This window comes from Phyllobates terribilis, unplaced genomic scaffold, assembly GCF_046119375.1.
Source record: "Phyllobates terribilis strain yellow unplaced genomic scaffold, ASM4611937v1 Scaffold_2253__1_contigs__length_149528, whole genome shotgun sequence".
Classification (NCBI taxonomy): domain Eukaryota; kingdom Metazoa; phylum Chordata; class Amphibia; order Anura; family Dendrobatidae; genus Phyllobates; species Phyllobates terribilis.
Genome location: NW_027365011.1, coordinates 1 through 24,048, shown reverse-complemented (window position 1 = coordinate 24,048; position 24,048 = coordinate 1). Strand labels below are relative to the sequence as shown.

The window sequence follows — 24,048 nt, the reverse complement described above, 5'->3', positions numbered from 1 at the left end:
GTGGGGAGGAGAACAGACGGAGGGTTAACGCAAGAGTTAGGGCGAGGGCGGAGGCCCAGGCACCCTCACCTTCAGAGGTAATCTGGGGAATAGGGCGAACTAGGGTGCCCCCTAGTGTTAGGGTCAGGGTAGGAGCCCCTGATTCCTGATCACCCAAGAGCTGTGTTGTGACCTTATCTCTGACCAGAACCGTTTCTGCTCCATTATGGATCCTATCACTGCTCTGATGGGGCAATTGCAGCAGCTCAGTCTGAAGGTGGCGGATTTACGCATAGTGGTCTTGCAGCCCCTTAATACATCTAGTGTGGGTGTCTTGTCTCTCAGACAAACCTTAGTGGAGCCCAAGGTTGGATTGCCTGACAGGTTCTCTGGGGGGCGAGACAAATTTGTGGTCTTCAGAGAGACCTGTAAACTGTACTTCAGGCTACGTCCCGTTTCCTCAAGTTCAGAGGAGCAACGTGTGGGCAGAATAATCTCACTCCTTGAGGGGGGTCCCCAAGCGTGGGCGTTTTCTCTCCTGTCTGACTCACAGTCGCTCCAGATGGTGGAGGGGTTTTGCGGGCTCTGGGCCTTATATATGATGACCCTGATCGTGTCTCCTTAGCGGAGTCCACACTGCGCCAACTTCAGCAAGGAGACCGGCTGGTGGAGGAATATTGCTCCGAGTATCGGAGGTGGGCCACGGATACCATGTGGAATGACCCCGCATTCCGTAGTATCTTATGTGAGGGGCTTTCAGTAAGGGTGAAGGATGCCTTGACCCTGCATGAGACTCCTGACTCCCTGGAGACAGCTATGTATCTGGCGGTCCTGGTTGATCGTCGTCTTCGCCAGAGACATAGGGAGTCACCTCCGTGTGTGGGGGGGTCCGGGGTCAAGGGAGGTCAGCGTTGAGCCATCTGTGGAACTTACACAGGTGGGAGTGGCATCTTCCTCTGGTAAATTGTGGGTAGTTCGGCGTAATGGCGGAGAAGCTTGATAACCTGGGTTGCGGGGAGGTTAGCAACCCGGGTGTATTTATCACCTCTGTGGGAAGGACACAATTTTTGCTACCAGCCGCAGTTCATGTGGGTGGAGTTAATGCGAGGTGTCAGCATTTCTGGACAGTGGGGCGGAGTTAAATTTGATGGACTCTAGGTTTGTCCAGGTCCAAGCCCTCATCCCACATCCACTGTCCAGACTCATACCCATTGTCGCCGTCGACTACACCCCCTTGAGAGAACGGCACTTTACTCAAGTCTTCCATGACATGCGGCTTCCGTTGGGGGCTATGCACACTGAGGTGTTAGACTGCTACGTGCTAGAGGGTCTGCCCTCACCTGTAGTACTGTGACTCCCTTGGCTCACTCTGCACAATCCTGTGGTCGATTGGCAGACTCAGGAGATTGTTAAATGGAGTGGGTATTGTCAGGAGCACTGCTTGGGTACCCGGTTAGCAAGGGTTGATATCCGGTCTGTGCCTAATTACCTGTCAGATTTTGGGGATGTGTTCTCAGAGCAGAGATGCCAAGAACTCCCTTCCCATCGTCCTTATGTTTGCGCCATAAATCTCGTTCCGTGGGCCAAGCTGCCAACGAGCAGACTCTATAACATATCTGGTCCGAAGAGGCAGGCCATGAAGGACTACATCACGGAAACCTGGCTAAGGGTCATACCAGGCCATCCTCTTCCCCCATTGCTGCTGATTTCTTTTTTATAAAGAAAAAAGATGGGGGGTTGCGCCCTTGCCTGGATTTCCGTGAACTTTATGCGATCCCTGTCCGTGATCCTTATCCGCTTCCTCTCATTCCTGACCATTTCAATCAAATTGTAGGAGCAAAATGGTTCTCTAAGATGGACCTTGGGGGGGTATAATCTCGTCCGCATTAAAGAGGGGGATGAGTGGAGAACAGCGTTTAACACGCCTGAGGGACACTATGAGAATCTGGTGATGCCTTTTGGGTTGACAAACGCACCCGCTGTCTTTCAACACTTCATAAATGACATTTTTAGTCACCTGATAGGCAGATTCGTGGTTATCTGGATGACATACTAATTTTTTCACCTGACCTTGAGTCACACCAGGTACACGTCAGGCAGGTTTTAGATATTCTTCGAGACAATAAATTATATGTTAAGCCTGAGAAGTTTATGTTCTCGGTCGAGGAGATCCCTTTCCTAGGATACGTGTTGTCCTCCACATGGATCCAGCGAAAGTCCGGGCAGTATTGGATTGGGATCATCCGGAGAATTTGAAAGCGTTACAAAGGTTTTTCGATTTCATAAAGAATTTTTCGGTGTTAGCCAAACCTCTTATGGATATGACCAGGAAGGGGACGGACTTCTCTAGGTGGTCCAGTCCGGCCAGGAAGGCATTCGACACATTGAAAAGGTGTTTTGCCTCTGCGCCGATTCTAATACAGCCTGACGTCTCTCAGCCTTTTATCGTTGAGGTCGATGCGTCTGAGGTGGGAGTGGGGGGCTGTATTGTCGCAGGGTGCGTCTCCTGGTAAATGGCAACCTTGTGCTGATTTCTCTAAAAAATTGTCACCTGCTGAGAAAAATTATGACATTGGTAACAGGGAACTCTTAGCAATCAAATGAGCTTTTGAATAGTGGCATCATTTTTTGGACGGAGCAATCCACCATGTTATGATAATCACGGATCATAAGAATCTTGTTTACTTGGAGTCAGCGAAACGTCTAACACCTCGTCAGGCAATATGGGCATTGTTTTTTTTACCAGTTTTAACTTTTTTTTCACATATAGGCCGGTGAACAAAAATATTAAGGCAGATGCTTTATTGCTTTGCTTTCCTTGGGGAGGAGATAAGTGTGAACCGGTACTTATTCTTCAAAAGGGGGTAGTTATGGTGTCTATATGCTCCAATCTGGAAAGAGAGGTTGTTGACGCTCGGGGGGACGCCCCTGCTTCCTGTCCACTTGGTAAATTGTTTGTTCCTGTAAATCTCCGTCTTAGAATCCTCAGCGAACATCACGATGCGGTGTTGGCGGGACTTCCTGGTAGTAAGGCCACCGTGGATCTGCTTACTGAGTTTTTGGTGGCCAGGTGCTCATAAGGATGTTCGAGAGTATGTAACTGCCTTAAGTGTCTGTGCGCTTTCTAAGACCCCTCATACACGTTCGTCTGGGGCTCTCCAATCATTGGAGATTCCCAGTAGACCTCGGACTCACTTATCTGTCGATTTTATCACTGATCTACCGGTATCGGCAGGGAATACTGTTATCCTTGTAGTGGTTGATAGATTCAGTAAAATGTCTCATTTTGTTGCATTACCAGCGTTACCTAATGCCAAATCCTTGGTGCAAATTTTCATCAGGGAAATAATTAGAGGTGTTTTGTGTCTGATAGTCAGGAGGCCTGGGTTACTTATTTACCAAATTCGCTGTAAATAATCGTTGTCGGGAATCGACTGGTAAGTCCCCTTTTCTCGGGCGTATGGGTTCCTTCCTCAGTTTTTTCATTTAATGGTAATCGCCCTTCTGGATTACCAGAGGAGGAACGTTTTTCATCTTCTATTTCCCCCATTTGGCAGGGAGTTATCAACAATTTGAGGAAGATGGAATCCAAATTTAAGAGTGTGGCTGATCGGAGACACTTGGTGGGACCGGACTTGTGTGTGGGTGTCTTGGTGTGGTTGTCCTCTAGGAACAGTAAGTTGAAAGTTCCGTCTTGGAAACTGGGTCCCAGGTTTATCGGTCGTTATAGAATCATAGCCGTCATCAATCCTGTAGCATGTCGCCTTGCTCTACTGTCTACCTTTAGGATCCATAATGTTTTTCATCGGTCTCTTCTCAAAAAATGTGTTGTATCTTCGGTACCATCACCTCTACCCCCATCACCTGTCATTGTCAATGGGAATTTGGAGTTTCAGATTGCTAAAATCTTGGATTCTCGTCTTATTCATTGGGCACTTCAGTATCTGGTACATTGGAGGGGTTACGGTCCTGAGGAGAGGATGTGGGTACCAGCCTCTGAGATTCATGCGGCCAGACTGGTCCGGGCTTTTCATGCAGCTCACCGCAATAGGTTTGGTCCTGACGTTCTGGAGGTCCCTCGTAGAAGAGGGGGTACTGTCATGGGGTTACAACGATAGTTTGGAGCCAGGAGACCTCAGCGTCAGATGGCTCCTACTCCGGCTCCGAGAAGAAGCACTACCTTGTCATCTTAAATGTGTGTATTTTTTCTGGCAGAACAGGGGTTAAGCAGCCGTGTTGGATTTCCCTCTTCTTACAGCTAAGCTCTGTTATCCACTCCCTTTCCCTTTATAATCTGGGCTCTGATACTAATCCTTGTCAGAGATAGCTTTTGCTGTATTACAAAGGAAGGAATGGAGGTTCTAATGAAAAGGAGTTTGGGAGGAATAACTTGTGACTGGTGTCTGGTTTGTATGCATGGTTATTCCTTATCCTTCTCCATTTTGGTTTATTCCCCCTGCCTTCTCACCCCAGAGAACAGACGGCAGGCTAACGCAGCAGTTAGGACGAGGGTGGAGGCCCCGGCATCCTCACCTTCAGAGGTAATCCCGGGAATAGGGCGAGCTAGGGCGCCCCCTAGTGTTAGGGTCAGGGTAGGAGCACCTGATTCCTGGTCACCCGACAGCTGTGTCATGACATTCGTCCTATTTTGTAGAGTGGCACTCATCATTGTTCCCTCCTGTAGATTGACACTTGCCATTATTCTCCTCTGGAGATTGGCACTTACCGTCCCCCCTCTCTGTATATTATCACTTACTGTCATCTCCTCCTGTAGATTGACACTTGCCGTCATCATCCTTTGTAGATTGGCACTTATCGTCATCCTCCTCTGTAGATTGGTATTTGCCATCCTTCTCAGGAGATTGGCACTTATCGTCATCCTCCTCCTTAGTGGATTGTCACTTCATCCTATCACGAGTGTGTCACGTCATCCTGGAAGATCTGGGGTTAGAAAATCATTATATATTGTGAATCGCAGGTCTTCCATTTAGCCTGGGTGTTTCGTGTCCCATATTTAATGGATTTTGTTTCCTTTGGTGCTGAAGAGGTTAACAACCCTTTCTATGCTGGTTTGAAACATGCAGCTCCATCTCACAGCTGTTCCTGATCTGGTTATTTCCTCTCTCTATAAAATCTGGCCAGGCCATCTCTTCCTCGCCGGTGAAAGTTTACCTCCAGGTTCCCTGCAGTTGCTGTGCTGAGTTGGAGATCGTTGTTGCATGCTGTTTTTGGGTCTATGCTTTTCTCATTGTCCTATTCCCATTTGGTTTGTACATTCCCTTCCCTTTCTACCTTTGGTGAGTGTTTTGTATGTTAGTTGCTTTTTGTTATCCCTGTTTGTCTTACGTGTTTATACACTAGCATTTCTGTCCCAGGCCCCCTGGGGGAGAGGACGGCTTAGAGTATAACAGGAGAACAGTAAGGCACATGGCCCAAACCTCCTCACCATCAGAGGTACCTTAGGAGATAGTTAGGGCCCCAGTCCAAGAAACAGTGTAGGGCCCCTTTCCCTAATCACGTACAGTCACAGCGTGACATATCCTCCTCTGTAGATTGGTACTTACCGTTGTCCTTTCTCAGTAGATTGTCACATACGATCATCCTTCTCTGTAGATTGGCACACACCGCCATCCTCTTCTGTAGGTTGTCAATTAGCATCATCCTCCTTTGTAGAGTGGCACTCATTATCCCCTCCTATAGATTGACACTTGCCATTATTCTCCTCTGTAGATTGGTACTTGCCATTATTCTCCTTTGTAGATTGGCACTTACCGTCGTACTCATCTGTAGATTGGTACCCATCATCGATCCCTTCTGTAGATTGGCACTTGCCGTCATCCTCCTGTGTAGATTGGCACTTATCATCGTCCTTTTCTGTAGATTGGCACTTGCTGTCGTCCACCTCTGTAGATTGGCACTTGCCGTTGTCTCCTCCTGTAGATTGGCACTCACCGCCGTCCTCTGTAGATTGACACTTGCCATTATTCTCCTCTGTAGATTGGTACTCACCATCGTCCTTTTCTGTAGATTGGCACTTGCCGTCATCCTCCTCTGTAGGTTGCCACTTGACGTTATCTCTTACTGTAGATTAGCACTCACCGTCCTCCTCCTGTAGATTGGCACTTATCGCCATTCTCCTCTGTAGATTGTCACTTAGCTGCGTCCTCCTTTGTAGACTGGCACTCATCATCATCCCCTCCTATAGATTGACACTTGCCATTGTCCTCCTCCTGTAGATTGGAGCTTGCCGTCGTCCTCTATTTAAGAACTTCTTGTCTTCACAGATCCTGGGAGCGGGACACAGTCGACTCTGGAGGTCGTACGTCAGATTGTGTCAGACGGTGATTCTGGACCACAATGCAGTTTCTTGGCCACCACGTCTCCTCCTAAAGACGGTTATGGACCACTGTGCCCAAGACTCAGTCGTCTGTTTTTTGTGCTTGAGATGACCCCCTCCAGTGCAGAAGTTTTTCTCAGTCTATTCAGTTTGCGCTTAATGGTTTGGTTGAAAAAGTCGATATCTTTCCAGCAGCCGAAAGAGTTCAGTGAAGCCTTGGCTGCAGCTTCCGTTTGTCTTTACCACCAAGTCACCAAAGCTTTTCCATCAAAATACTGCTTTTCACTTCATCACCTGCACAGATTGCTCCAGAGCATGACCTTTCTGTGCCCATCCCCGGGGGCCAATGTTCTTACAATACCCCATAACAGTATCTCAGTGGCAGACCTCACACGATGTGGCATTGTGCGGCTTTGGTTGCATGAAGCTTTGCGCACGTTTGGAGATGATCTTGAGACTTATGAAGAGAAGAGTATTTTCAGGGATCTCTTACGAGGTTGTGTTATGAGAACATTCAGCAGACGGCACACCTCGGAGAGTGCAGCAGATGTTACCGAGATGGCAGATTCAGTATGCAGCGATGAAGATGGAAAGAGTCAACTTCAGCCAAAGGCTACAATCATGGAGACAGACCTGATCATCATTGAAGATGTGCGATCAGAACCAGACATTAATTCATGTGACATAAGCCAGTCACCCAGCAAATCTCTCCTTCCCCCTGAGCTGCTGGGGAGTGATGACGATCTGCAGGTCCTCAGTTTCTTCCATGACTACAGCCATGGACTTCAAGCGAGATCTGACTCCTATAGAGAGAGACCAGGTGATGCTTTAAGCAGCATACAGACTGACCACCACCTGACCCTAAGTCCTGAAGATTGCCACCATCTTTCCCATTTGACTCGTGTTCTCCGCTTTCCGAGGGGGCACATTTTACTCCTATCAAAGCATCCTGGAAATGGGAGGAGAAGTCTGGCACGACTAGCTGCTCAGCTCACCCAGTGTGCCCTGCTGGAGCTCAGTGGCAAGGAGACCACAGAAGAACGTCACAGTGTGATCCGGGAGGCCTGCCTGAGAGCTGGTGTGCACGGTTCTTCTGCAGCTCTTCTGTCAGGAGAAGGAACCTCTCAAAGTGCTCAGAAAGAGCTGGAAGCTCTAATACGAGAGGGAACGTTTCCAGGACTGTACAGTGCAGAACAGGAGGAGACTGTCCTGCAGGACCTGCTGCACATGAATGTCAAGAGTGGTAATAAGAATGCCAGCAATAAGTCTCTGAGGGAGAGGTGAGAAGATGGGGAGCAATCCAGCAATAGAAGTACCATGTGTGACCACGAAATGGGGTCAACACGTCACACAACACACGACAAGAAGGGTGACGGGGCACACAACACGGGGCAGAAGATGGGGGTGACAGGGCACGTGACATAGAGTAGAAGGTAGGGATGACGTAGCATACAACACGGGGCAGAAGATGGGGGTGACGGGACACACAACATGGGAGAAAAGGTGGGGGTGATGTGGCACACAGCAAGGAGGAAAAGGTGGGGATGATGGGGCACACAGCACGGGACAGAAGGTAAGGTTGACTGAGCTCACAACCTGGGGCTGACTGGGCACACAACAGGCGGCAAAAGGTGTGGGGTGATGGGACACACAACACGCGGCAGAAAGTGGGTGTGACGGGGCGCACAACACGTGGCAGAAGGTAGGGGTGACAGGGCACACAACTTGGGGCAGAAGGTAGGGATGACGGGGCACACAACATGCGGCAGAAGGTGGGGGTGGTGGGTCACACAAAACGCTACAGAAGGTGGGGGTGACTGAGCACCCAACACGCAACAGAAGGTGGGGGTAATGGGGCACAAAACACAAAGCAAGAAGAGTGACTGAGCACACAACAAGGGGAAAAGGTAGGGGTAACATTGTACTTAATATGAGACAGAATGTAGTGATAATGGGCACACAACACTCGAAAAGAAGAAGAGTGATGGTGCACACAACATGGGGGTGATGGGGAGCACAACCATGGGCAGATCATGGGGGTGACAGGGATAATGGGACGCATAATGTATGGCTGTAACTAGGGATGAGGAGACACAATATATGGGATATACTACCCCGCTATCATAGACTGCGATTGTGGATGGAGGAGCTACCAGGAGTCATTTTGTGATTCTGCCAATACAGGACACAAGATCTACTGATCCCTGCTTGTCTTCTCCTAGGTACAATACTCAGGTGCGCAGTAACCTTCATGTGATACTCCTTCAGAAGATCAGAGCCGGGCCGCCACTGCTGCTGCGATTAACCTTCACAGATGTGTATCACCCATGGAGCCTCCCGTCTCTCCAGCGGGTTTCAGAGAAGGTTTTGGAGCATTACCAGATACGAGGTGAGAACGCCGCGCTCGTGGACTGGGGAACATAAATGATCCATGTCCGGTAGAGATCACTGAGGATAATGTCCGCACATATTATCATATTAGTTGCCAAGATCACGGACACATCAGGACTTATCTAGAGAGTCGATGTATGTGACTGATTTTCCATTCAGTGCTCAATCTGTGGTGGGTAATAGCTAGTGGTTTTATCAAGCGTTGTCTCACTGGGTTTAAGAACCACATTGGGTCTACAGGACAGCGGCCCACCCTGGGTCTACAGGACAACATCTCACCCTGGGTCCATGGGATGACGTCCTGCCCTGGGTCCACGTGACGACATCTCACCCTGGGTCCATGGGACAACGTCCTGCCTTTGGTCCACGTGACGACATCTCACCCTGGGTCCATGGGACAACGTCCTGCCCTGGGTCCACGTGACGACATCTCACCCTTGATCCATGGGACAATGTCCTCCCATGGATCCACTTGACAACATCCCATCCTGGGTCCATGGGACGATGTCCTGCCCTGGGTCCACGTGACGATATCTCACCCTGGGTCCACGGGATGACGTCCTGCCCTCGGTCAGTAGGACTGCTTCCATCATGCTGCATTGTGTTCAAATGTCCTCGCTTTCATGTATATTTTCTCTTACCAGGTTCTCCAGCCTCCAGCATTTCCAGGCTAATGTCCTTCATCCATCTCCTGGCCCAGGATTATTGTCATCGGCAGTGGCCACATCTCCCACTGACCTCCCCGAGGGCCTTCATCAGCTTCATACACACTTATATGAAAATCTTCTCAGAACTACAGGAAACCATAGACAAGGAGGAGGCGAGGTGAGGACGAAGGAGGAACACACAGAGAATGACCACCTAGACCAGCCCCACACCTCCGAGCACAGGGCAGATAGACTATACCAAATGGAGAGAGAAGTTCCTGGTGAAATCTGTTTGGGCCATTGTAGTAGTGATACATCACACCAGGGGTGTTACTAGAGACCAAGTCCAAAAGTACGTCCCCAATACTACCCCACACCTACTGCATATACTCATCGTTCACCACTGTTCCTGCTTTGCCAGGGCTAAATATCACCTACAATGCCTTGTGAAAGTATTTGGCCCCTTGAACTTTTCTACCTTTTGCCACATTTCTGGCTTCAAACATAAAGATATAAAATTCTATTTTTTGGGGGAAGAGTCAACAACAAGTGGGACACAATCGTGAAGTGAAACAATTGGATATTTTAAACTTTTTTAACAAATTAAAAACTGAATAGTGGGGCGTGCAATATTATTCGGCCCTTTACTTTCAGTGCAGAAGTTCAGTGCGGATCTCTGAAGGATCCAATGTTGCAGACTGACAGAACTTCTGCTTTTATAGAGGTGAATCGGCCATGTGAGGGTGTACATACTTTCTCCTACAGAGCTTCTGTATTTTGGGGTAACTTTTGGTAAATAATGTGTCATGTCGGGTTCTTCATCTGGGCCAGGTGGACCTGGTTGTGCTCCTTCTCGTCTCCCTGTTATGTTCCTCGCTCCGGTATATGTTGGCTCTTCTGTATGATGATGTTTGTCGCTCCAGGCTCCGCCGCGCTGTGTATCGGGTGCAGCATGTCAGTGATGTGCAAGACCAGTGCACAATGAAGACGGAGACGTGTGCCCGCCAACTCCAGTGCGCCGAGGAGGTCTGTATATGTAAGATGGAGGCCAGAGGAGGCGGGAGGACAGGTCGAGGGGTGTTATAACAGTATATATACCCCCTGTATTAGCAGCATATACATAGTGTTTTGAAAAAGTATTCATACCCCGTGAACTTTTCCACATTTTTAAATTTGCACCCATAAGCTTAAATGTATTTTTCATAGAAAATACTGAAGATCTCTCTCTCCTTCCAAACCCCTCTTCCCACCTCCCCTATACTATTTGTCACAGAAGATGAGCTAGCAATCTAGACAAACTACTTCTATAAAAATGCAGTACACACAAGAGGTGGCAAACACAATTATCCAGGCTAATTACCATATGAATGTAGCACCTAGTAGAATAGACCTGTGATGAGTAGACACCTGGCTAAATAGGAAACCGCTCATTAAGAATCAAAGGAAAACTACCTCACCCCACACACACAAGAGCCAGGACATCCCCATTTGCATATGTGTTCAATCTGCAGTCTCACAGGCACTGACACGAAATATGGAATATCGGGAGTTCTATAATTCCGATTTATGATGGGACACACATTTTTAGTGGCAGGGTTAGCTAAGGAACAATACACATTTTTCCGTATCTGTATGCCCTGAAGGTGAGCTATAACGCAAAAGTACAAAAATAACGGACAGCAGCAAGGTCATGTCTGGTCTCTAAAGAAAGGTAAATTCGTAATAAAAAATATGGCGATCAACCAGCGAGAAGTTATCGCAGAAGTTAGAGATTTAATACAAACCATGAAGGCCGGAGACCAGCCCACGAGAGGTCATCACAGGGGAGTGTGTTGGCAGGGGTCCCCTTCGACATAAAAGATCCAGCTGAATATGGATCTATACTCATGCTGGGAGGTATATATTCTATAAGCAGGGGTCCCGTTCGATAACAGTCTGCTGAAGCGCCTTCCTCCAGCTAAACTGAATCGTCTCTGCGATTGGTCTAGTAAGCTTATTCTGTTAATCCCTTTTTATTTTGTGTTACTGTATATTCTGTATTGTATTGTCCCCCTTTGAAAAATCTTGTATATTTTTTATAAACTCTGTCTCAATTTTGTATTAAATATAAAATGTAATAGTCCTGCTTCTTCTGTACTGTAATTGTTCTTTCCAAAGCCACACGCTACCAGAAAGCTGGCGTCCAATCAGGCCTGTATTACATTTTAAAACTGATCGGTGGTGGCAGTGAATAATCGAATTTGGTCATCGTGAAAACTGGCAGTGATCGTACGGGGGTGTATACACATATTTCATGCGTTGGAATTCGGGGGGGTGTACGCCATACGCTCACTGCTCGCTTGTCAATAGCTATGTAGTGAGTAATCGGGATCGTGTGTGTGCCAAATCCCTGACAAATTGTTGGCAGCGGTGGGATATTGTATGATCCTGCCGGTGGTCCTAACAGTATTTTATTAAGATTTTATGTGACATCAACACTAAGGCTATGTTCACACATATTTTCAGCTGCGTCTTGCAGTACCAGCAAAGTCTATGAGAAACCAGAAGTCTCTGTTCACACATGTAGCTTTTTGTTTGCTACGTACTTTCTGCCTTGCTTGCGTTTTTCGAAAATAGAGCATGTCACTTCTTTCAGAATTTTTTCAACCATAGGAAGTAATGAGTGGTGAAAAAACACATCAAAAACACATCAAAAGCACATCAAATACACAGCTAAATATTTTTTCAGCGTTTTTGATGTCAAAATATGATTTCTATTTTGTGGTTAACCATCTTGTCTTGGTCACTGAGATGGTTGTTGGTATTAGTACAATGTAATTAAATTAGTGATGTGTACAGAGTAAAGATTGGCTGAGCTACCTGTGAGATTGAACAATACCTGTGCAACTGAATGGCAGACCCCATAGTGTGAAAGCCACTAGTGTCATACAAACTCAATGCACTGCCAGTGTCTAAACTATTCCTGAACTATTCACCACCCCCACTATGCCAAAAACAGAACTTTATGTACATGTAAGAATAGAGACAGAAGGACAGTGAAAAAAAACGCTGCAGCAAAACACAAAGAAACACAACGTGTGTGAACATAGCCTAAGTAACAAGTATTAGTGATGTGTGAAGAAATGATACGAGGTCACTAAATATTGTAAAAAGACAAATCTTAAAATTGTTCTGTGCATTAGTATTCAGCCCCCCTGAGTGAATACTTTGGAGGCCACCTTTCTCTGCTGCAGTCTTTTGGGGTCTGTCTCTCCAGCTTTCTCTGCAGTCTTTTGGGGTCTGTCTCTCCACCTTTCTCTGCTGCATTCTTTTGGGGTCTGTCTCTCCACCTTTCTCTGCTGCAGTCTTTTGGGGTCTGTCTCTCCCCCTTTCTCTGCTGCATTCTTTTGGGGTCTGTCTCTCCACCTTTCTCTGCTGCCGTCTTTTGGGGTCTGTCTCTCCACCTTTCTCTGCTGCAGTCTTTTGGGGTCTGTCCACCTTTCTCTGCTGCAGTCTTTTGGGGTCTTGTCTCTCCACCTTTCTCTGCTGCAGTCTTTTGGGGTCTGTCTCTCCAGCTTTCTCTGCAGTCTTTTGGGGTCTGTCTCTCCACCTTTCTCTGCTGTAGTCTTTTGGGGTCTGTCTGTCCACCTTTCTCTGCAGTCTTTTGGGGTCTGTCTCTCCAGCTTTCTCTGCTGCAGTCTTTTGGGGTCTGTCTCTCCAGCTTTCTCTGCTGCAGTCTTTTGGGGTCTGTCCACCTTTCTCTGCAGTCTTTTGGGGTCTGTCTCTCCCACCTTTCTCTGCTGCAGTCTTTTGGGGTCTGTCTCTCCAGCTTTCTCTGCAGTCTTTTGGGGTCTGTCTCTCCACCTTTCTCTGCTGTAGTCTTTTGGGGTCTGTCTCTCCAGCTTTCTCTGTAGTCTTTTGGGGTCTGTCTCTCCACCTTTCTCTGCTGCAGTCTTTTGGGGTCTGTCCACCTTTCTCTGCAGTCTTTTGGGGTCTGTCTCTCCCACCTTTCTCTGCTGCAGTCTTTTGGGGTCTGTCTCTCCAGCTTTCTCTGCAGTCTTTTGGGGTCTATCTCTCCACCTTTCTCTGCTGCAGTCTTTTGGGGTCTGTCTGTCCACCTTTCTCTGCAGTCTTTTGGGGTCTGTCTCTCCAGCTTTCTCTGCAGTCTTTTGGGGTCTGACTCTCCACCTTTCTCTGCTGCAGTCTTTTGGGGTCTGTCTGTCCACCTTTCTCTGCAGTCTTTTGGGGTCTGTCTCTCCAGCTTTCTCTGCAGTCTTTTGGGGTCTGTCTCTCCACCTTTCTCTGCTGCAGTCTTTTGGGGTCTGTCCCTCCACCTTTCTCTGCTGTAGTCTTTTGGGGGTCTGTCTCTCCACCTTTCTCTGCAGTCTTTTGGGGGTCTGTCTCTCCACCTTTCTCTGCAGTCTTTTGGGGTCTGTCTCTCCACCTTTCTCTGCTGCAGTCTTTTGGGGTCTGTCTCTCCACCTTTCTCTGCTGTAGTCTTTTGGGGTCTGTCTCTCCCACCTTTCTCTGCTGCAGTCTTTTGGGGTCTGTCTCTCCACCTTTCTCTGCAGTCTTTTGGGGTCTGTCTCTTCCACCTTTCTCTGCAGTCTTTTGGGGTCTGTCTCTCCACCTTTCTCTGCAGTCTTTTGGGGTCTGTCTCTCCACCTTTCTCTGCTGTAGTCTTTTGGGGTCTGTCTCTCCACCTTTCTCTGCTGTAGTCTTTTTGGGGTCTGTCTCTCCACCTTTCTCTGCAGTCTTTTGGGGTCTGTCCCTCCACCTTTCTCTGCTGTAGTCTTTTGGGGGTCTGTCTCTCCACCTTTCTCTGCTGTAGTCTTTTGGGGTCTGTCTGTCCACCTTTCTCTGCAGTCTTTTGGAGTCTGTCTCTCCAGCTTTCTCTGCTGTCTTTTGGGGTCTGTCTCTCCAGCTTTCTCTGCAGTCTTTTGGGGTCTGTCTGTCCACCTTTCTCTGCTGTAGTCTTTTGGGGTCTGTCTCTCCACCTTTCTCTGCAGTCTTTTCGGGTCTGTCTCTCCACCTTTCTCTGCTGCAGTCTTTTGGGGTCTGTCTCTCCAGCTTTCTCTGCAGTCTTTTGGGGTCTATCTCTCCACCTTTCTCTGCTGCAGTCTTTTGGGGTCTGTCTGTCCACCTTTCTCTGCAGTCTTTTGGGGTCTGTCCACCTTTCTCTGCAGTCTTTTGGGGTCTGTCTCTCCCACCTTTCTCTGCTGCAGTCTTTTGGGGTCTGTCTCTCCAGCTTTCTCTGCAGTCTTTTGGGGTCTATCTCTCCACCTTTCTCTGCTGCAGTCTTTTGGGGTCTGTCTGTCCACCTTTCTCTGCAGTCTTTTGGGGTCTGTCTCTCCAGCTTTCTCTGCAGTCTTTTGGGGTCTTACTCTCCACCTTTCTCTGCTGCAGTCTTTTGGGGTCTGTCTGTCCACCTTTCTCTGCAGTCTTTTGGGGTCTGTCTCTCCAGCTTTCTCTGCAGTCTTTTGGGGTCTGTCTCTCCACCTTTCTCTGCTGCAGTCTTTTGGGGTCTGTCCCTCCACCTTTCTCTGCTGTAGTCTTTTGGGGGTCTGTCTCTCCACCTTTCTCTGCAGTCTTTTGGGGGTCTGTCTCTCCACCTTTCTCTGCAGTCTTTTGGGGTCTGTCTCTCCACCTTTCTCTGCTGCAGTCTTTTGGGGTCTGTCTCTCCACCTTTCTCTGCTGTAGTCTTTTGGGGTCTGTCTCTCCCACCTTTCTCTGCTGCAGTCTTTTGGGGTCTGTCTCTCCACCTTTCTCTGCAGTCTTTTGGGGTCTGTCTCTTCCACCTTTCTCTGCAGTCTTTTGGGGTCTGTCTCTCCACCTTTCTCTGCTGTAGTCTTTTGGGGTCTGTCTCTCCACCTTTCTCTGCTGTAGTCTTTTTGGGGTCTGTCTCTCCACCTTTCTCTGCAGTCTTTTGGGGTCTGTCCCTCCACCTTTCTCTGCTGTAGTCTTTTGGGGGTCTGTCTCTCCACCTTTCTCTGCTGTAGTCTTTTGGGGTCTGTCTGTCCACCTTTCTCTGCTGTAGTCTTTTGGGGTCTGTCTGTCCACCTTTCTCTGCAGTCTTTTGGAGTCTGTCTCTCCAGCTTTCTCTGCTGTCTTTTGGGGTCTGTCTCTCCAGCTTTCTCTGCAGTCTTTTGGGGTCTGTCTGTCCACCTTTCTCTGCAGTCTTTTGGGGTCTGTCTCTCCACCTTTCTCTGCAGTCTTTTGGGGTCTGTCTCTCCACCTTTCTCTGCAGTCTTTTGGGGTCTGTCTCTCCACCTTTCTCTGCTGTAGTCTTTTGGGGTCTGTCTCTCCACCTTTCTCTGCTGTAGTCTTTTTGGGGTCTGTCTCTCCACCTTTCTCTGCAGTCTTTTGGGGTCTGTCCCTCCACCTTTCTCTGCTGTAGTCTTTTGGGGGTCTGTCTCTCCACCTTTCTCTGCTGTAGTCTTTTGGGGTCTGTCTCTCCACCTTTCTCTGCAGTCTTTTGGGGTCTGTCTCTCCACCTTTCTCTGCAGTCTTTTGGAGTCTGTCTCTCCAGCTTTCTCTGCAGTCTTTTGGGGTCTGTCTCTCCACCTTTCTCTGCAGTCTTTTGGGGTCTGTCTCTCCACCTTTCTCTGCAGTCTTTTGGAGTCTGTCTCTCCAGCTTTCTCTGCAGTCTTTTGGGGTCTGTCTCTCCAGCTTTGCACTCTCTCTCTCTCAGTGATTGGATGGAGACGTCTGTGATCGGTGATTTTCGCGTCTGGTCACAGATTCTCTGGGATTTGGGTCTGGACGGTGACTGCTCCGATCACACAGGAATCTGCCCTGAACCCTCCATTGGATCCAGTTGGATGAACATGTGATGATGATGATGATGATTGATGACGATGACGAACGCTGTACCGGCATCATTATCAAGTGAAAGAACCAAATGTGCAAAGCATGACAGCGGATGGGTCTTTAAAGGCCCACGCTGGATACCAATCACGTAGGCACCACCCACAGGAACACATAACCAATGGGGGCGTCAGGACGGGGCGGACCCTCAGCTGGAAATTTCAAATTGATTAAAGGAAAAAAATCAAACTTATTACTGATAAAATGTAAAGAGATGAACGATTGCAATGTAGGAGAAGCGGGATAAGACCCCGGGATAAGACCCCATGATGGGGCAGCGAATAGAAGCCAGAGGGGCAATAACAGGAGCCGCCCGGGCAGAGGAGAGGACGGGGACTAAGGAAGAAGGGACCGTACATCTCAATGACACCACAAAGGACAAGTTGTTGGGGAGAAGCGATTGGAGAGTAGGAGAAGTGGGATTAGATCCTGGGATGGGGCCGTGGATGGACGGCAGAAGGGCCACTGATAACAGAGGAGCCATCTAGGTGGAGGAGGGAAACACGTCGTGAGTAAAAGGCCTTTTCATCATCATCATCATCATCATCATCATCTCTGAAGAATTGATTTACTCCAGCACCACAGCCACTTACGTGTTCATCCACCTGGATCCGATATCTCCTGAGGATTCATCCACCGGCCTCGGGGTGGCAGCAGCTGTCTTCCTTCATGCCTCCATAGGAGTTGTGCCTGTCACATCTCAATCAAGTGAGTGTGACCAGCACTCTCCTACTCTCCCTCCATAGGGTATCACCCTATTGTGCGCTCTGTACCCCACATTCCCATATTTAGATTTACACTGAACCCTCCATTGTAGCTCTGCAGGATGTTGAGGGTCGTTGTCCAGCTGGAAGGTGAACCTACGCTCCAGTCTCAGGTCTTCTGCAGCCTCTTACAGGTTTTCCTCCAGGATTGCTCTGTATTTAGCTCCACCCATCTTCCCATCATCTCTGACCAGCTGCCCTGCCACTGCTGAAGAAAAGCCCCCCACAGCAGGATGCTGCCTCCACCATGTGTGACGGTGGGCATGGTGTTTTTGGGGTGATGTGCAGTGTTAGTTTTCCGTCACACATAGCGTTTTGTATTTAGCCTCAAAAGTTCTCCTTTGGTCCCATCTGACCAGAGCCTCTTCTTCCATCTGCTCCTTGTGTCCCTACATAGAACTTCTTATGATTTCACAAATAGCTTTCTTCTTGCCACTCTTTCATAAAGGCCAGATTTGTGAATTGTGCGACTAATACTTGTCCTGTAGACAGATTCTCCCCCCTGAGTGACCATGGGCCTCTTGGCTGCTTCTCTCATTAGTGCTCTCCTTCCTTGGTATGTCAGTTTAGGTGGACGGACATTTCTTGTAGGGTTTGCAGTTGTGCCATACTCCTTCCATTTTTGGATGGTGCATTGAACGGTGCTCTGTGAGATGTTCAGAGCTTGGGCTATTTTTTAGAACCTAACCCTGCTTTCCTCTTCTCCATCACTTTATCCCTGACCTGTCTGGTGGGCTCCTTGCTTTTCACGATGCTGTTTGATCCCCAATATGGATTTTTAACCCAATAAAGATGGACTGATTTTCAGCATTTCTACCAGAAGCTGGCACTCCCTGTTTTTTCTTCTCAATTATTGCGCGTCTGGTCAGAACCTTGTTCCTTGCACACTGGATCATTCTCTTCAGTGGTGAGCTGGCGCTCCCTTCATATCACGTGAATGCAAATGCACAATGTCCCAATTGTCAGATTTATATTTCTAAAATCATTAGATTAAACCTCGTATAATAATAATAATCTTTATTTTTATATAGCGCCAACATATTCCGCAGCGCTTTACATACATTAACATCGCTGTCCCCATCGGGGCTCACAATCTACATTCCCTATCAGTCTTTGTAGGGTGGGAGGAAACTGGTGAACCCAGAGGAAACCCACATAAACACGGGGAGAACGTACAAACTCCTTGCAGATGTTGTCCTTGGTGGGATTTTAACCCAGGACTCCAGCGCTGCAAAGTGCTAACCACTGAGCCACTGTGCTAACCACTGAGCCATCATGCTAACCACTCGGTCACCATGCTGCTCTTGTATCATTTCCTTTACACTTCACAAATATTTTCTCCTTCGTGTTGTATCACAGAAAATCCCAATAAAATACATTTAAGTTTGTGAGTGTAATGTGCAAAAATGTAGAATAGTTCATGGGGTGTGAAGACTTTTTCAAGGCACTGTATATATGTGTGTAATATATATTACACCCTCTGTGTCATCACACTTTGCAGAATATAAAGATTTTTATTTATTTTTGACAGGAGACAAAACATTGGAGGAATGAACTTGGGATGATTGAAGAAGATGAGAGACGAGTGCAGCTGGAGTGTGAGGAGCTGGAAAGAGCCAAAGAGAGAGTGAGGGCCCGGGTGAGGAGACTGCAGGGCCGGAGACGGGGTGACCTGGAGCAGGTAAGAGGGGGCCTCACTTCACAGCGGAGCATTATGGGTAGTGTACCTCATGTTTGTAGAACTGTCATTGACATTGTACCCTCCATCACAAATCGGTCCCCCCCATCTGAACACCATGGTCCACATCCCCGTCACTGTGCACCCACACATTTCCCCGTCTAAGCCCATTGCTCTTGTGTGTCCCCCGTCCCAGGCTCGTCTCCAGTGGGCTGCTGTCCAGAAAGAACTGAGAATCTTGGATGTGGAGGAAATCCGGAGCTACCGCATCCCCCCGGCCCCTATCGTGATGGTCACTGATGTCCTCTGTACAGTATTTGGACGAGAACAAGGGTGGGAAAATGCCAAACTGCTCATCGGAAAAGACAATTTTTATCAGGTCAGAATATGGGGAACAGAGGGGGCTTAGATGTGAAACAGAGGGGGCTTAGATGTGGAACAGAGGGGCTTAGACGTGGAGATGTAGCTGAAACAGCAAGCAACGACACTCTACGCCCGTGTGTGACCTGCAGTGAGCTCTACATATAGTCACCGACTGTAGGACTGGCGCGAGGCAGGAACGGTCTGGTGTCTCACCGACTGTAGGACTGTAGGACTGAGGCGAGGCAGAAAGTCCGGTGATGGAATCCGCCAAACCATATTTACAATGAAAAGAGAGCGAGTATCAAAGAATCTTCACTGTATATAAAAAACATTTATTGAACAATTCATTAAAAAAGGTAATAACCATTCAATAGAGAAAATGAGTGAGATAAGGAGGAATAGAGAGGTTAGGGGGCTGCTAACATAATCCCACAGCAATGCCATAAAGCAACACACAGTGTGCAGGGGAACCTGCATAAAGAGTCTCACAGAAGTATGATAGTAGAAATCACAAAACTGCCAATAGAATTAAGCGAGACAAAGAAAAATGATTAAACAGCAGGTATGCTTACCCATAGTGCAGGGGATGAATTGAGCCCGCCAACAGCTGCCCCGACGCGCGTTCTGCGTATAGCTTTATCAATGAGGAGGTGTCAGACAGTAGTGTCCATTCCCACTATTTGTAGTCAGAGTCAGCTCACAGGTGCCAGGTAAAAAGGAGTAAAGATGACACAAAGTAGCAAAAGTGACACATCATAAAAAATATGAATGCTCTAGCGACAGAAGTAAACATAGTATAAAGAACTGTGATATGCTACATGATTAGAGAATGGAAGACATACAGAAATAATTCTACTGTCTTAAGGGTCTTTATAAAAGAGCAAAAAAGACAAAATTCCTCCATTGTTAAAACATTGTAACCTAACAACCCTCCCCGCCGAAAAAAATAAATAAATCACAAAAGCCACTAAAAACAAAGATAAAAGCGCCTGTTAATCATATCAAAAAGTCATCAAGTGATCATTTAGGATAGGGGTCAATCTCCAGATCCCATGTAGAAGGTAGTTCACACAAGTTGGTGGAAATTCTCTCAGAGATGGTTAAGGCATCAAACACTGTAGACAATGGATGATCAAAGAGCAAGATGACAATGGATGATCGAAGAGCAAGATGACAATGGATGATCGAAGAGCAAGATGACAATGGATGATCGAAGAGCAAGGTGACAATGGATGATCGAAGAGCAAGATGACAATGGATGATCGAAGAGCAAGATGACAATAGATGATCGAAGAGCAAGATGACAATGGATGATCGAAGAGCAAGATGACAATGGATGATCGAAGAGCAAGATGACAATGGATGATCGAAGAGCAAGATGACAATGGATGATCGAAGAGCAAGATGACAATACTAAAAAAACAGGACACACGACACAGGGGTAAATATTTAAGTTAATTGCAAGCGAAATATATATATATATACATTAAAGGACCACATGAAAGCTGGTCAAACAGGGCCAAAATTGCTTTATAGGAAAGTGGCAAAACATATTTTTTCATTAAGCCCCATTGGTGATAGAGTATTTAATCGGCAAGTCCAGCGACACACTCATTGAGCCAGAATCTGCTCGGCATTCCCCCCTCTGATACCACATGTGACCTTTTCAATACCCCGTATCTTCAAACCTCGGGGATCACATCCATGGGACACCTTGAAGAGCTCAGGCACGGTTTTCAGGAGTGACAAATCGGATAGCCCTTTTGCAGCCACAATGTCCCTCCTAACATGCTCTCTGATGCGCATCTTTAATTCTCGTGATGAAAGCCCTACATAAATCTTATGACATGGCAGGTGGCCTAGTATATCACAATGGCGGTATTACACGAGATATGGTGTTTACGCCATCAGAGGCCAAGAAGGATGTAGATCTCACCATGTTTGGACATTCTACACAGTTGCCACATGGGTAGAAACCAAGGATAGGACTCCCACGCCAAATGGATTTGGAGTTTTTGCCACATAATGGCTAAGTGCAAGAAAGTCCTTCAGGTTTCTACCCCTGCGTGGTGTCATTCTCGGTGTTGATGGCAAACTCCTAACCAACACACTGACTGCAAAACAGAAAAACAGGCCAGTGTCGAGTCAGGATCCCACAAATTGATTCCCAATGGCAATTGGAAGTTGATATAAAACTAGTGTCAAAATCCTTTTTTCCAATTCTGTGGGATTTAGAAAGTAAATCCTCACGCGACGTTCTTTTGTCTCTCCTGTAACCATATTTAATGGTCCTGTTACTACATCCTCTGGATGCAAATCTATCCCTGAGTATGGTAGACTATTGATCATTCATCGAGCAAATACGTCGGGCCCTTAGGAATTAACCAACTGGGATGACCTTGATGTCAGGATAGAAATGTGCCAATGAGGCATGAAGTAAGGAATTCACCGATGTTTCTTTACAACACAAATCGGTTTGTATGGAGCTATCATCATCGACACACAATTGAATATCTAAGAACTCAATCCTCGTTTTGTGCCATTTATAGGTGAACCGCAGGTTAAGTTCATTCTCGTTCAAAGTATGCATGAACCGAGTCAACTAGCTCACTGAGCCCTGCCATATCATCAGAACATCATCGATGTAACGGAACCAACCTGCCATTGGGTCGGCGGCGCGCGCCCCGTCGCCATGAAAAATCTGCCTCTCCCAGAATCCAAGAAACATGTTCGCATAGGACGGAACGCATGCCGTGCCATTGACGTTCCTTGTTTCTGCAAGTAAAACCTATCTTTGAACACAAGAAAAAGTTATGCGTGAGGATGAATTCAAGCCGTTCCAATGGAAACTCACACAAATGGCCATCCCAGGTTTTCATTCCCAGAAAAAATTGCCCATAGTCCATCATGGTGGCTTATAGAGGTATAGAGTGATTCTATATTGATCGTGACTAAGATCATATTTGGTTCCAGGTAGATGCCGTTTACTTTTGTGAGGACGTCTGAGGGGTCTCTGACATAGGAGGGCAACGATTCGCCCTCTGGTTTGAAATAGTGGTCAATGACTTTACATGCCATATCGCATAGCCCTCCTATGCCAGAGACAATCAGACGTCCAGGTGGATTCCGGAGGTCCTTGTGGACCTTCGGAAGAAGATAGAACGTCCGTATCTTAGGAAATTTGGTTAAAAGACCATCAAGAATTTTTTTAGGAATGACACCAGCGTCAAAAGCTCCCATTAGAATTTTTTCTAACTTGGTGGAGAAGGTTGGCATGGGATTGTGGGAAAGTATCTGATATGTATCATGATTTTTTAACTGGTGGAATGTCTCCTTCTCATGCTTATCCACAGGCCAGATCACGACGTTGCCCCTTTGTTCGTTGCCTTAATGACAACATTCTCCAAAGATTGTAATTCTTTTAAAGCCTTTCTCTTTGTTGAAGTTATGTTGTCAGTATGGATGCCCCTGGGGATCCTCTTAAGGTCTTCAGTGACCAATCTACAGAAAATCTCCACCTGTGGGCAGTGGGACAAGGGGGGGGACATCGATGACCATGGAATCACTGACTGTGGGAATGTACCTCCAAAATCAGGTTGTTGTTCCCTCAATAACTCCTCCAGGGTAGCTAATTCTTGACGCTCAACTTCACTGTTCAAACCTGCATCCGAATGATGTTGATTATGGAGTTTTTTAAGGATCAGCTTACGACAAAACAGATGTGTATCCTTTAGGGCTGTAAAGAAATCAAAACCATTATTTGGTACAAAGGTTAAGCCAAGTCGTAAAAGGTCACATGGTGCCTTGGAAAAGAAATGGAAGTTGCAGTAGTCCAGACGAGAGCGAATAAGAGCGACAGTAAGAGGTTTCGCAGTATCAAAGGTGAGAAAAGGTCGGATTCTGGAGATGTTTTTAAGATGCAGGTGACAGGAGCGAGTGAGTGATCGGATATAGGGAGTAAAGGAAAGGTTAGTGTCGAATATGACCCCAAGGCAGCGGGCGTGCTGCTTGGGAGTTATGGTGGCACCACCCAAGGAAATGGAAAAGTCAGGTATAGATAGGTTAGTAGAGGGGGGAAACACAAGGAGTTCAGTTTTGGAGAGATTCAGTTTATGATAGAGGGAGGACATGATGTTAGAGACAGCGGACAGACAGTCCTTGGTGTTTTGTATTAGGGTAGGGGTGATGTCAGGGGAAGAAGTGTATAATTGGTGTCACCAGCATAGAGATGGTACTGGAACCCAAATCTGCTGATTGTTTGTCCAATAGGGGCAGTGTATAGAGAGAAGAGGAGGGGGCCTAGGACTGAGCCCTGCGGACCCCGATAGTAAGGGAACGAGGAGAGGAAGAGGAGCCGGCAAAAGATACAGTGAAGGAGTGGTCAGAGAGATAGGAGGAGAACCAGGAGAGAACGGTGTCCTATAGAGCGGAGCATAGTGAGGAGGAGCTGGTGATCCACAGTGGTGAATGCTGCAGAGAGATCCAGGAGATCAGCAGGGAGCAGTGACCATTAGATTTAGCTGTTAGTAGATCACTAATATGGCCGTTGGGATACACACGAAAATGGCAACTTACTATGGACTTTGGAAAAATGGTTGCCAGTGTGCGGATGCGCGTTGTGCTCCCTTACTGCATTGTTATGTCCGGCCATCTATTCTGTTTCAATGATTTTTATTGAGTATTAATTTTTATATGGGGAAGGGAAAGCGGAAAACGGGAAAAAATGGAAACAAGGGAAGAGAAATATTTATTAAGGAGGGGCAACAAGGAAAGAGAAGGAGGGTAAATAAGGGGAGAACAAAGATTGCATAGCCATATTTGTACAATTTTATAGCAGAAATACAAGAAAACAACAATAACCTAAAAGCACAATATTACGCAATTCACAGAAGTTAAAATTAGAGAAACAAATTAAGTACCTGAGGGAGACAAATTAAGGGAATATTTGACTCCAAGGATACCATTTTCAAACATATTATTTTTAATGGCAAATTCACATTCATATGTTTAATGTATTGATATTTTCTCAATAATGTAATAATG

The 24,048-nt window shown here is 47.1% G+C and overlaps 1 protein-coding gene across 1 annotated transcript in view; it reads left to right on the top strand.

Moving 5' to 3' along the window:
- Positions 1–19,051, top strand: part of LOC141245901 (dynein heavy chain domain-containing protein 1-like) — a 105,980-nt gene extending 86,929 nt beyond the window's left edge. The window contains exons 17-22 of the mRNA XM_073669095.1: positions 6,264–7,596; positions 8,539–8,705; positions 9,352–9,532; positions 10,278–10,380; positions 18,496–18,645; positions 18,839–19,051. Coding sequence (XP_073525196.1) covers positions 6,264–7,596; positions 8,539–8,705; positions 9,352–9,532; positions 10,278–10,380; positions 18,496–18,645; positions 18,839–19,051 — 2,147 coding nt within the window. The remainder of the gene's footprint in view (positions 1–6,263; positions 7,597–8,538; positions 8,706–9,351; positions 9,533–10,277; positions 10,381–18,495; positions 18,646–18,838) is intronic.
- The last annotated feature ends 4,997 nt before the right edge of the window (positions 19,052–24,048 follow it).